This window comes from Melopsittacus undulatus, chromosome 19, assembly GCF_012275295.1.
Source record: "Melopsittacus undulatus isolate bMelUnd1 chromosome 19, bMelUnd1.mat.Z, whole genome shotgun sequence".
Taxonomy (NCBI): Eukaryota; Metazoa; Chordata; class Aves; order Psittaciformes; family Psittaculidae; genus Melopsittacus; species Melopsittacus undulatus.
The window spans coordinates 3,051,670-3,066,028 of NC_047545.1; the positions used below are offsets into that span (position 1 = coordinate 3,051,670).

Consider the following 14,359-nt stretch of genomic DNA (forward strand, 5'->3'; position numbering starts at 1 on the left):
TGGTTTTAAATATGTCTTAAGTGACTGTGATGAGGAGTTGCAGTGATCTCTTAAAGGTACATCCTGTTCCTTGAGCATGGGCCAGGCCTCCCCTTTCAAACACAGTTTTCAGTCCATATGTGGATATGGCTTCATTTTGACGAATACAGTTTCCATGCTCCCTGATGAATGGTGGATTCCAGGCCAGGGCGTGTAAATTATTTATGGCGTGGAAATGTGGAATAATGAGCTGTCATTCCTCAGTGGGGTAAATGAATTGCAGTGTTCATCAGGCAGGAGACAGCCCATTTCTTACTCTCAGCTATGACCCGACTCTCCGCTGTGCGTTTCTCCTGGAGATTTGTCTCCTGTGCTTTCAGCCTTCTCTCTTCCTGCTACCTCCTCTCCCATAGTAAATGGCTCTAAATCTACACGTGCTGCCTTCCCACAGCACTTGGTACTGGTCCTTCTGTCCATCCCTTCTCCCTCTTCCGCATCTTTATAGAATCCCAGACTGGTTTGTGTTGGAAGGAACCTTAAAGCTCATACAGGTCCAACCCCTGCCACAGGCAGGGACACCTTCCACTGGAGCAGCTGCTCCAAGCCCCTGTGTCCAACCTGGCCTTGAGCACTGCCAGGGATCAGGACTTCTTCACCCCTTCTGCCCTCTTCTGCATTCTGAATATTCTGTTGGTGTAGCTCTTTTGCCTGTCTAAGGAGTTTTTCTTGCCACTGGGGTGTCATGAGATGCATGCTAATCCTTTTGGCTTGGAAGAATCCTGTTTGCATCAGTAAAGGCAGATTCCTGATACCGGAGGGTTAATGTTCCCTTGTGAGGCAGTATTGAGCACACTGTAGATCAGCAGTTGTCCCTGCCGGCAGGAGAATTAGGTATTGACAGTTTAATAATGAGATCTCATTGCTATTGACTTGCTTTCAGTGCCGTGTTCCTGCTGTGCACTTTGCTGTGGTGCTTATCTGGGTTTTGAAGAGGGTTTACAGAGCGATAAAGGCACAGCTTATTAAATACTAAACCCCACGTTCTGGCAACACTGGGGCTCTGCCTTTGAATTTCCTGCCTTTTGTTAGTGTAAGTAAAAAAGCCAAATGAATCTTAGTGTAAACTTAGTGACTTCAGTTAATTCACAGGAAGTGAATTTGACTCAGTTCAGATACCTGTGGGGCAGACCCCGGTCAGGGAGGGGGGACATTGCACAGAGAGGAATCCATCCCCCTTTCTTTGGCATGTTTTGCTTTCAAGGAAGACAAATCCTTTTTGGAGAAGAAATGGTCTTTTATTTGTCTTGGCTTTGGCTCTTTGCTATGGTAGCATAAAACCTAACACTGGAATGTGGTCATTCTTATTTTAATTCACTGTACAGTTGGTAATGTGGTACTCCTATTTTTGAGGGTATATTTTAAAGATAGCTCAGATCTAGAAGCAGAGTGACCTTCTATTTCTGGGGGTTGTATTGGCTTATTGTGTGATCTCAGGCAGCTTATGTTACATTTCTGATCCTATGGGATGTAGCAATTCATATGGATCTTAAAATTTAGGTCAGGTATTGTGTAATGTTGCATACTTTGAGCACTGCTTTAATGGGAGCGAGGTGAATGAGAGGCCATAAAGAGTGGAAGAGGGGAAGAAAGGCTCTGTTTAATATCAGATGGTGCAGAGAGAAAAAGAGCCTGTTATTCATAGTATCCCAGTATGTTTATAGGATGTTTATGTTTAGGTGAGTGCATGGACTGGGGGGAAGCAGGGGTCAGTCCTGAGGACAGTGGCTGGTGCAAGCCAGCGTGGTGTGCTTTGGGAGATGCTCATCTGGAAATGGAACATTAAGAATCTGTTTCTTTTTTCCTCCTGATATGTGGAAACCCTTTCTTTGTAAGTGATAAATTACATGGCTGCATAGTCAGATTCATGGGTGTATAATATCCCTCAGGATCTTACTTACATGGGCTGTTCATTCTAACAAGTAAACTGCCTGTTCATCTCAAGCATGTGATAGTGAATGAGAGGCCATGAAGAGGGGAATGCTACAGACTTCTGCCATGTAGGGTACCAGTGCCATACATTGTGTTGAAGCTGCTGCTTGCTGCTGGCATAACCCTGACCTGTGTTTCCTCGCAGAAATGTGTGTACTGTCGGAAACGGATGAAGAAAGTGTCTGGTGCCTGCATCCAGTGCTCCTATGAGCACTGCTCCACCTCCTTCCACGTCACCTGCGCGCACGCAGCCGGCGTGCCCATGGAGCCGGATGACTGGCCCTATGTTGTGTCCATCACCTGCTTCAAACACAAAGCAGCTAACCAGAACGTATGTCTGTTGGGTTGGGGTTTGGTTTTCTGGTGGTTGGTGGGTTGATTGCAGAGCAGTTCCTCTGTGCCCATATTTTTGCTGCAGCTTTTATAATTGCAAATGACAAATGATTCCCTTCTCTCTATCCCACAGATCCCGTTTCGACGGGAGGTGACTCTCGGACAGACTGTGATCACAAAGAACCGGAATGGACTCTACTACAGATGTAAAGTGATTGGCATGACTACACAGACTTTCTATGAAGTAAACTTTGATGATGGATCATACAGTGACAATGTTTACCCAGAAAGCATTATTGTAAGCAGCTCTCTGTGGAGACTTTTCTACATGAGTACAAAGCACAATGTGTGCATTTCTCTTCTCTGTGCTTTGGGGTGGAACAATGAAGTAAAACTTAAAAAAAAACCCTAAAATTAAAAAGTAAAGTTGCTGCTTGCATAGAAAACCTCATACTGCTCTTCATTACTGTTCTTCTTGTTTATGACATTCTCATTTCATGTTTTTTTTGTTCCACCACAAAGATGTGATTTTGCTATATGCAGATGACTTAACAGAAAGCAATGTTTGTTTTAAGTTGCATCTTCTTTGTTTTGTGGTTGAATAAGCTCTTATTTTTCAACTGACAAGCGTGATTCATGGGGGAAGCAGATTGTTTGTAAGCACTTGTGATTCAAAACAGGGAATTCACTTAATAGAAGGAAAGTCTAGAAGCGGCTGACTTGTCAACTCATACATTCTTTTCCTGATTGTGCTTTTGATTCACGATGTGAAACAGAGCAGGTTACCCTGCTGGGTTTTGTGGATGTAGAACCATAGGATGGTTTGGGTTGGAAAGGACCTCAATCTCATCTAGTTCCAACCCCCTGTAGTGTTATGTAGCAACTTCCAGGAGCTTTGCCTAGTTCTTGAGCTTTGTTGGCTGACCTCTTTCACCCTGTGTCTTTAGAGCAGAGACTGCGTCCAGTTGGGACCCCCTCCAGAGGGAGAGTTGGTTCAACTGCAGTGGACAGATGGAATTGTGTATAAAGCCAAGTTTATTGCAGCCCAGATCAGCCAGATTTACCAGGTGAGTATGGAAGAGAACCCTCGTGTTGCATTCCCAGAGAGGCATTTGCACCCTTGTGTGAACCTTGATGGTGACCAGCACTGGCTCTCTGGTTTCTTGTACTGCCTGCCTATATCCACCAGTCATCTCTTATCCTAGGTGCAGCTAACATATACTTTGAGACAAAGACTGAGATTTTCAGTTGTGTGTTTAGATACAGTAGAGCTTCTGGGAATGATAATAGTAATGACAGCAGCAAGAACACTAATAAATTAACCCAGGACTTACATACCACATACCAAAAGCCATGGTACACAGTAGCAACTCCCACTTCTGGTGACAGTGACACTGAGATGTTGTCTTTTTTCCTCTTCTTATCCTCTTCATGTGATTAAATCCTTTTTAAATGGTACCAAGGCACTGAAAATTATAGATTTGGAAAGCAGACTTTGTGCACATCCTTTTGAAAAATATATGTTGAAATTTGTAAATTAATGTTATCTTGAGGTTTTTTTTGTCCAGTGCCTCTGGACAAAAGGCAAAGGAAATCCCATATCTTTTATTTGTTTGAAATGGGTTCTGGTTTCCATCCTTTTTACACAGTGTTTAATATCTGTGTGCAAAGAGCATAATAATCCATGTTGACAGTTAATGGTCTTTTTGGTGTGTACAATGGATGTCAACTGCTTGAGAGAAGATGTGATCTAAGGTGACCCTGGTTATGAATAAGTACAATATATGCTTCCATGAAGATCTATTGTTATGCATGCTTTCCAGTTTAATCACAGCACAGGAAATTGTCATTGATTTCTTGAAGGTACAATAATTTGAAATAGGCTATTCCACAGATAGTGCCAGATGACAGAAAAATATGCATGAGTCGCCTGTGTTTTTCAAATCACACAGTTAGCTTTAAGTAAAGCTCTTATCCATGGGGAAAATAGCCCGAGTAGCTTTCCACATTAGTTCCCTGTGTAGGTACTTTTTCAATACTTACAGTGCATCTCTCTTGGCTCTTCTGGAATAGGTTTATATTTGAAAACACAGAAACAGTCTTACTCTGAAGTAAGTTATAACTTGCTCTGATGTGTGCTCACAACAGGGGTCTAACCCATATCAGTAGTTTAGAACTTAAACAAGATCCAGGCAGTCTGTGATAGATAGTTCTACTAGGAGTTGAGCTGGTGTAGAGGAAATGGCAGACAGGAGTCTGCCTCAGCTCCCTTCTGACTCTACTCTGGTAAAAGCAGAGCGTGAATGGGACCAGTAACATCTGAAGATGGCTCAGCAGAGCTCACCTTTCAAAGCCTGTTCTCCCACCTGCATGGTTTCTCCAGCCACTGTTTGCTTCACACTGAGCTTGCACAACTGAGGAGCTGCAAGACCTGGGCAGTGCAGGAGGAGTTGTTCAGAGCACAGATGCTTTCTTTATGAATTGGTCTATTCTGAACCTGACATCCCATATTAAACTGTGGTGTTTGTCCTCCTGCATTAGCCAGAAGATTGTAGTCATTCTTGAGCAAAGGAAATCATAATCTCTTAAAACTTTTAATAGTTTTAACATTTTTATGTGCACGAATTCATGAATAAACATTGCTGGAAGATCGGATGCATAATTCATGAGATAATCAGTGCTTAGCAAAAAGGTTTGATGTGAGGAGTTACCACTGGCTTTTTGTACCTGGCTTTCTATTTCTTGTTAAAATACAAGTGGATTTTAGTAGCTGGAGTTGTTTCCTTATGACGTGTGAAAATGCTTTGTTTGAGATGAAAGAAATTCTTATCACCATATTGGCGTGGATACAGAGCTCCCTTTTATTGTCAGTGAAAAGATACTTTTTTCAGGCTTTGAATCAAAAATCAGTAGAAATCTGCAGTGCTCTGACTGGGAGTGGGGAGCAGAGGTGTAGTAAAGGCATTTTGGGACCCACAGGAGCACTGAATGAAACCACTTGTGCTGGATAAGACAAGGGTGCCTAGCAGCACTGAAACCAGCACTTGTGGGGTTCAGCATCCTTAACACAGCTTAGGGATGCTCATTCTACAGCAATCCTAGAGACATGCAGTGCCAAGAACCAGGGAATCATCCATGGGAGCTGGTCCCTGATGCTTCCTTGGTATTCCCATGAAGAGATTATCATCATCTGGGAATGGACTGTTTGAGTACAGTAAATGTGGACGCCAAGTTCTTATTTCATCCTCTGCCTACTCTACAGGTTGAGTTTGAAGACGGTTCTCAACTAATGGTAAAGCGTGGTGATATCTACACCTTGGAGGAAGAGCTTCCCAAGAGAGTGAAGTCTCGCCTGGTGGGTATCAGAGTAACAGAAGCAGGAAAGTGGCCGTGGCTTGCAGTCCTTGGTCACGTTTTCTGAGCATATTGTTTAGACATTAGGTGAAAGCGGCCTCGTTGCTGTGGCTGTAAAACCACTTGTCATTCACCAAATAGTGTAGAAGATAGCTTTGGCAATGCTTGAGAAACATTTAAATGATTTTCCCTTTCCCATGTTCAGGGCTGAGTTTTCTTTTTTCTGGTTAAAAGATTATGCTGGAATCACTTTACACCATATGAATTTAGTTTTATGGACTGCCATTCTGGCTGCATACTGCCTTTCATCAGAAGTGAGGTGGATGGGTCTATAGCTAAGTGGTTTCTGGAGAACTGATTAGCAGCATGGCACCAAACCCCCATTTCTCACCAAGCAGGAGATTCAGAACGTAGCTCTTACCTATAAAGCTCTTAATCTCAAAGATTAGGCTGTCTTTAACAGCATACAGTGGAATTATTGAGCCTAGAAAATAGGGAGTTATTTCATAGCTTTCTTGGTTTCAGACTTGCTGGGTGTTTTCAGATGTGGTGCTTTAACCTTTAAAGCCATCTCATCTAAGCAAATGATGAAACTGGGTTTTATACAAATGGGAAATAGACAGTTTTCTTCTTCATTCTGAATGTCCATCATGTCAGGTGCTGCAGGACAGGGATGGATCTACAGAGTTAACCTGTGGTAAGGATCTGGGCTTCTGTCTTTTACAAGATGACAAGAGGATGGTCCAGCCTTCCCTTAGGAATGTATGAATTGCTGTGCCAAGTTAAACCAGTGACTCACTTTGAATCCTTGGCCGCTAGCAGAAGTGTGAGATGCACATGGTAAAAATGGCCTGGTGAGAGGCAGTTGTGTGGAAGAACTGGTGACAAGTTGGAGACAGCTTGGGATGCGCATTCATAAACTCTTCAAGGGTTTTACCCCAAAGTACTTGTAACATGTCTGTAATGTAGCTCTGGATGGCTTCTCCATCTTGTTTGAGGTTGCTTATCTCAGTAGGACCTCATGGCAGACATCTGAGAGGGGAGGTTAATCATTTCCTTGGCTAGTCTTGAAAGACTCCTGGTGGCCAAGAAGCACCTTAGAATTAATTTCTAAGATGTGCACAATGTTCCATTTTATTTCAGCTTGTCTAATAATAAAGACAACAGATTGGAGCCTGAAACACAGGATTTGGAAAGAAACATAATCTCTGCAGTGGAGACGTCAGGTTTCATAACAGTTCCAGAGAAAGGAAAGCAAGCTGGAAAGTGAATAGGAAGTTTCAGGCTTGATTGAAAGCTGAGGCTTTTCTCATGTACTTTCTGCTGCCGGGATTGTTAAGCTATGCTCTGTGGACGTGATACTCACAGTGTTTTAATGTAGTACAGCAGAACAAAGGAACAAAGCAATAGGAGATAATAATTTCTACCAAGAAATGCATCTTATTGGAGAGTGGAAGAGCAGGATGAGCAGAAGCAGTTACTTGTACAGTGATCCCCAAATGCTCTCTTTAGGCCTTTTGGTTTTTAAACGCATTAGGGAAGCCCCAGTTTCTTCTGTGCCTTCTACTAAGAGTGGATAACCTGAAGAGGCAGGAGAGGATAAGAGTAAACAGAGAATTGGCAAGGCAGGAGCTGAAGTGAAAGATACTGTGAAACAAAAAGAAGGCAATTTGCAGGTTTCTCTTTCCGGTTTGGCTTCAGAAGCCCAGATTTTGTAATTTCAGCTGTTTTGCATGTTCTGGAGGTCACTTGTTCTACAGAAATCCTCTGAAGCAAACCAGTTGCTTGCTGCCCCTGTTGTCTTGGGACACAGGCGTGCTCCAGCGTTTGCACCACCTCTCTCCCTGTTGTCCTGCTGTGCCTCTAACCATTGTACTTTCGTGTCTCCTGCAGTCCCTCAGCACTGGGGCCCCTCAGGAAGATGTGTTTTCGGGAGATGAAGTGAGAGCAGCCAAACGTCCCCGGCTGGGGAATTCACGGAATCCAGAAGAATATGGACAAAACCCAGATTACTTGGCCTTTATGGAGAGCCTCTTGCAGACACAGTATCAGCCTGGAACTCAGAGCAACATGTTTTAACCAGATTTAATAAAAGTTATTCAATTAACCCTTTTCAAGTCTGTGGATAAATAACCAGGAAACTGTGGAATCGAATACCAAGCTTGTGCAATAGCCTGCTGTGAATCTCTTTCGTCTGCTCTTGGTTTGGACTGCAAAGAAACCCTGGTCTGGCTGCACACTACCTCTACTTTGCCGGACGATGCTGACCAACAGAGTAGGGATCTTGAGAAACCTTCAGACAGCACTTAGAGACTTTGGAAGAGCTTTGTCCTAAGGGGCCTTTGGGACTCACTCCTTTTTCCGAGGCTTGGAAAGGGTTAACATTTAACAGAGTGACTTTTTACACTATGTCAAACTCTTTTGTCTTTCAAGGTGCTATTACACTGACTACTGAAGCAGCCTTTGGAATCATCTTTCCTGTACATAGACGTCACCTTTGTGAAGTTTTCTATGAATGAGCATTATTAAAAAAAAAAGAAAAAAATCCAAAAAATAGGAAAATGAAAAGTTTCCAAAAAAAGAGAAAGAAATACAAAAAGTTTTTCTAGATTATGGCTTTAAAACAGAAACAAAATCCTCTCCTCTCCTCCCATCTGAAATGTGACAAATAGAGCGGGGAGAGAGAGGGCAAGAGCAGATGTCCTGGGAAGTCCTGGGTTCTTTTTGTAAAGAAACACTATCGTCTTTGTAAGCTGGGGAAGATGGGCAAAGAAATGTTTCATCACTGGGGTGTTTCTTATCATGAGTTCTCTTAAAGACCTGTGATCTGCGTGTTTCTACCCTGTCACCGGGACGGGACTTGGGGGAAGAAATGGCCAAGTTCTGGTCATTCTTGTCATCTTCCTGCCCCATCTTTGCCATCACAGTTGCTTTCTAGTTAAAAATCAGCATGGCTTTCAGTTCCAATATGCCACTCTGTTTTGGCAAGTGTTCTGTTGCTGCTGCTTGTGTTAGTTCCTTTACAAGCCATCCCCCTTCCCCAGCAGCAGGCTAGAGCAGCGAGGGCTTGCTCTAGCTCTCTGGTAGGCATGTCTCCCATAGGAACCTTTTTCTTTTCTTTGTCTCCTATTTTTTTTAATTATTATTATTATTAATATTATTATTATTATTATTTTTGAGTTGTGCTCCTCACAGTGTGAGAATCATTCCATGACAGAAGCCTGGGAGGTGTTTGTATGGTTTTTTTTCTTTTATTCTATTAAAGAAGAAATTCCCCAAATGTCTTTGATTGGTGTGAGCTCCTTTCCTGAAATAAAGACTGAGCCTTTGAATGACTCCTGGGGAAAAGGAATGCAAACCCTGCATTCGATTGGACTCAGTTCACTGAGAATTGAGCGAGCATTAAAGGCAAAACCAGATCCTAAAGTATTGAGTGGGCAGCTCCCACTTGAACGCTTGAAAATCACCTCCGGTCAAAGAGCTGTTATGGAGCAGTGCTCTGTAAAAGAGCCCGAGCCAAAACCCTGCTGAAGTCACTGGAAAGTCTTCCACTCTCTTTGGTGGATCTCTGTCCCTTCAGAGGGAAAGAAAAAGGAAGCCCTAGCACAGAGCTGGGAAGGGGACGTGGCATAGCAGAGCTAACCAGAACGCTGCACATCTTTTCCACTTCATTCCCTGCAATTACTGGACAGAAAGAGACAACATTATTACCGTGTTCTGATTTTATTTTAAGCCCCTTCGCAAGGTGGTCATCACTCGGTGGAGAGGGTTTTAAACACTGCTAGAGCTGGATCTTAAAGGGAATAAGTGGGAAGGATTTGTGGGCTGGCAGATGGTAGATTAGCATCTTAAGAGACTCAATGGGTATTAAACTGTCCTAGTGAAGGAGTGGAGATAGAATCAAGCCATTTCTTTACATTTTTCCTTTGGTTTTTGCTCTCTCTTGAGAAGAGACTCGGAGTTCCCTTGGTTTCTTCCTGCCTCTGCTACGGGTTCTTTCCTGTGGGGGGGGTTTGTGAGCTGTTTGAAACGGGTTCTTTTTGAGTACCTGACTTTTGGATGTTTGCAATAGCTGTGTCCAGGAATAAAACCAAACTGAGACCAATAAACGGTTCCAAAATGGGCAAGGTTCTTCCAAGCCTCGGGTGTTGCTCCTGCAGAGCTGGTTCCTGTCCGTGGTGACACGATTCACTGGAGAACTTTGCTTGTACAAAGAAATCAGAATGTCGCCAGGCCACAAGAGGAATAGTTAAAACAATGGAGAGTTTAAGCAGCAGAGGATTTGGTTTGGGAGGTGGGGAGGGGAAGGGTGGGCTGGGACGAGTGGTTGGGAGCAATGGGGAATTGCCTCTGCATGTTGAAGTCCTGACTGAAATAGCACCATTGCTGTATTCATATGTAGTACCTTTTAAAAATAACTATTTATATTGTAAAAAAAACCAAGTGTGTTTCCTCCCCCCATATTCAGATTCTGTTGAAACGTGACCCTGCAACTGTAGAAAGCCCTTCCTTGGTGCAAGGGTGCTCCCTTTTTGTTGATTCCTCAGTCCTTCTCTTTGCTTTAGGAATGACTTGTGCAGATTCTCTATAATGACCGTATTGATGGCCTCTGTGCATCAGACTATTGAAAAGGAAAGAGGAAATGCACATTCCTCCCCTTCCTCCAGTGAAATATATTTGTAAGTGTCTGCTTATGTGCTATAAAAAGAATGATTTTTCCCCCCCTTCCCCTAGATAAAGGATGTGATGTATTTTTTGCATATTTTTTCCCTCTGCCTCTAGGTTCGTAATGAATTAAAGGCTGTTGAGCACTTCAGAATGACACTTTCTGGGGGGTTGAAGTCTCTTCATTTCTAAGTTTAAAGTCTTGTGTACTGCAGGAGAAGGTGGCTCCCAGATCTGATGGGTAAAGCTGGCTGCTAAAACTGAGCCGAGAGGAGCTGAGCCTGATGAAGAAGAGCGTGGTCTTTTCCTTCCTCTCTGTTAATCATGCAGGAGGTTTGTCATTGCACCCTTCCCAAAATGAAGAACCAAGCTTGCAATGCGTTTTTTTCTCATTCAGGAGAACCATGGTTGCTCAATAGTGGTTCTAAACCCCTTTGTCTCTTAAATCACCACTTTGCTGTTTCCTTCTTAAAGTAGCATCTTCCCGAAGCTTCATTTAAACCTTTGTTTCCCATCCTGAGCCCTGATACTTTCCTGCAAATTCCTCTCCAATTATTGCAGGATGAGGCTAATGCTGGAGATCATGGGGAAGAAATCTCCAACTTCCACTCTTTTGCAGCTTAATAGTTGGTTTTGAGGTAATCTGAGGAATCGCCCTAGAGGGAGGAAGCTGCTGATACAAAGTCTGTTGGAATTCACACGCACACAAAGCTTACCTTTGAATTTCAGATCTGCTGTATTGCTCTGAAATTGTATTAGTTCTTATTAAAGATATCTTAAGAAGCAGTATGTAAAGTAACTGCCTGGATCAGTGATCAAAAGGCAAGGATCAAACCTTTCTATCCCTCTAGCACAGCCTTGCAGGGTGGAATAGACATTTCTACACAAACCTCACTAAGTCACAGTGAGTTTTTGTTATTTCCTGAGGTTTCTACAGTAAAATAGAGGTGATGTAGGCTTATAGGAAATCATGCTGTGCCCAGGGAGTCCTCAGGGAGACCATGTGAATGACTCCTGTAGTGAAGTGTTTTGCTTCCTATGCTTTCCTCTTAAGCATCATTCGGGGCTGGATGGAAGAGAGCAGATGAGCACAACTCATTACCCTCTTCTTCTAACCTCTGCATCTTTTTTTATCCCTGGAGAAAGTGTATGTCTGTGTGTATCTGTTAAACCTAAGCAGCTGAGCTGCATCTCTTCCTGCAGCATGTTTCAGTTCCCTCCGTTTGCTCTTCCACATTCTCCATTTGAGCCAGCTCCATCCTCTTGAGGTCCTAAGATGTGTCCACCTCCAGCCCTGGGCAGCATGTTCATGTAGTGGTACCTGCTGTGCAGCTCTGTCCTGCCTGCTGCTTGCCTCTGCAGAGGGTTTTGCTTAGGACTTGGCCACTAATGGCCCTGGCTTGCCAAGGTAGGGCTGAGACACGTGTACGTGATGCTTTGTCTTGCACTGTGGTTTCTTCTTGCTGCTTTGCAGAAGTCCGGCTCGTTGGGCTGGTGAACAGCAGGTGCTTTCACACAAGCAGATGTTTTGAAACCTGGCGTGCAGGAGCTGGTAACACTCCCTGAGTCAGTGTCACCAACTGTCACAGGCACAATAAAGTCACCTGGTGATAATTGCTGGCAGTAATGTGAAGATGGGGATCAACAGCCTGCTCGTTCCTCCTCTGAGGCCAGCCGAGACCTGGAGGGTGGAACAGTGGATGGAGATTCATTAACTCCTCTGGTCAGAGAAGGATCTTGGTGAGAAGTGGAGGAGGGAATTGCCTCTTTTTCTTTGTAAAGGCCGGGATTATTTAGAAACCTAGAACTGGGGGGGTGATGGGGGTGAGGCTGTTCAGTGGTGGGGCTGAAAGGAGACCCCAGCTTCCAGGAAGCTTGCTTAGATATCTGCTTCTTGTTTCAATAGGATTAGAAGATACCACAGTTCTTTTTACAGATGCATTTCTGCAGGTCTCTGGCATTCAGATCCCTGGGAGGATGTTCACACGTGGGGTTCTGTGGCTTTCCCATTCACTGTTACTCCTCCTGGCTTCCAGTTTCTCTGCTTGTCCATGGGAGAACATCCCAGGCTTCCAGGCCCTCCCTCTTTGGTGTGCTTGCTCCTTTCCTTTTTGCTTTACTATTGTGACTGTTTGGTTTAGGGAGAGAGCAGCTGATGGAAAACCCTTGTCATGTGCTTTAGCCAGTTTTGAAGAACATTGATTTCTTGAGGTTATTCTGTGGGTTCTTTTCTCTGTTCCTCTTCCCTTGCTGTTCATATTAGTTCTTCACCTACAGTTCTCCCTCAGCTTGAAGAAATTACACCAGTTTAATGAATTACTCATGGAACAGGTACACTGCCCTTCCCATTGGTTTGATTGGAGTGGTTTACTCCGAGTTTTAGCTTAAGGTAGTCAGGAGCCATTTAAAACAAACTTTGCTTTGATTTGCTTTGAATCTGGACATGCTATTTCAGTTTAATAGCAATTTCTGTTGACCTAGTGGGATTTCTCACTAGGACGTGTCTTCTGTGTGGTGGGCATCACTCAGCTGAGGGCTCAGAGGTAGGTGGTAGTAGATCAGCACATTGCCTATGTCCGTTCTCTCTCAGGCTTCAGTTTCTTCACAGCATAAGGTGAAGCCTTCCCTGCAGTAGGCTCCTTTGCTAGTGCTGCAGTGGGCAGGTCTGTGTTACTTTTCCTGTTTGGGCTTCTTTATCCTGCTCTGCCTATAGCTAAAGGTGCACTAATAAACCTTTTGTAATAAAAGGGCCTTGAGCACCCTGCTCTGCTGGAAGGTAGATCGGGCAGACCATGGCAGGGGGTTGGAACTGGATGAGCTTGAAGGTCCCTTCCAACCCAAACCAGTCTGGGATTGTGTGCTAATGAAATGATTGCAAAGTCCTGACCTGGGAACAGACCAAGCTGGAGAGAGTGCAGGTTTGCAGAAGAGCTTTTTCCAGGCATGTGTTTGTACTCGGATGGATGAAAGTGAGGAGCAGAGCTGCATGAACCTGCCAAGTGCCTGTGCTGCCCCTCTCACCAGGTAGGTGTGATAACAGCTACATGCAGCTATTTCCACACTCTTCCATCATCTCACACACTGCTGCTGCATCCTGGGGTGTCTGTGGGATGTGTGGATGGAGCCGTGTGATGAGCACCTCCCCTGGCCTGAAATCACCTCCTGTTGTTCCCTGTGGCATTAGTTTCATATTTCTTGGGTTAGAAGGACAGTTCATCCCTTTATCTCCTTAGAGGTTAATGAGGAGACTCTACAAATGAGTTTAACCCCAGGATATTTAAACAATGTCTGCTTCAGAGTACCTGGTACAGGTGATAACTGCCAGTCACAGCAGAAGGTAAAACCTTTCCTGCTCCTTCAGTTTGCCAACAGGAATAAAGATGGAACAAATCACTTGAGACTCCAGCAGAAACACTCTGGGTTCCTGTAGGTTCCTGTTGTCCAGCCCCACATTCAGGTCATCTCTCTTGCTTCTCATCCTATGAAAACTACTGGCACATGCACACACAAAAGCAAATTGACTTTGGCAAAATACTGTGATTCAAATGAACTGGAGATGTTGAGCTAGAATTATTTGGCAGCTTTGATAGCAGAAAAAGATAACTGCTTGCTTGACTTGCACACCAATAGGAAATTACAGGGAGTTATTTATTCTGCATGAGAGGAGCAAAAGAATTAATTTCTTTTGTTTCCAAGAGGGGAAATGTAAAGGTCGCTGTGCAGATAGTGTTTGGAATTACACAGCGACCACAGCTCAGCCACTTTTCCTGTGGGATAAATAGGAATTTGGCTGTGTTTCAGCACAGTTGACTTTGGCTTACCTCTATACCTTCGCTTTGCCATCTCAGATGCCAGCTGCTAATATCCCCCAGCAGAGGAGCTTGTAGCCAAGCTGCCTCTGAAGCAGGAGTGATTCCCTCCCCTGTGCCCCAGCTCATGGTTTAAAAATAAGTCAATGGACAGATCCACTGCTCATCTGCTTCATTTAACGGAGCCGTCTCTCGGAAGCACAGCAAATGTCCTTTGATTAGGGCTGAAT

The 14,359-nt window shown here is 44.0% G+C and overlaps 1 protein-coding gene across 2 annotated transcripts in view; it reads left to right on the forward strand.

Moving 5' to 3' along the window:
* KDM4B (lysine demethylase 4B) overlaps positions 1–8,935 on the forward strand; it is a 75,981-nt gene extending 67,046 nt beyond the window's left edge. For both annotated transcript variants that reach the window (XM_034070860.1, XM_034070861.1), the window contains 5 exons: positions 2,114–2,299; positions 2,435–2,599; positions 3,249–3,368; positions 5,564–5,656; positions 7,549–8,935. In XM_034070860.1, the coding sequence (XP_033926751.1) occupies positions 2,114–2,299; positions 2,435–2,599; positions 3,249–3,368; positions 5,564–5,656; positions 7,549–7,734 (750 nt within the window). In that variant the 3' untranslated portion in view covers positions 7,735–8,935. The remainder of the gene's footprint in view (positions 1–2,113; positions 2,300–2,434; positions 2,600–3,248; positions 3,369–5,563; positions 5,657–7,548) is intronic.
* The last annotated feature ends 5,424 nt before the right edge of the window (positions 8,936–14,359 follow it).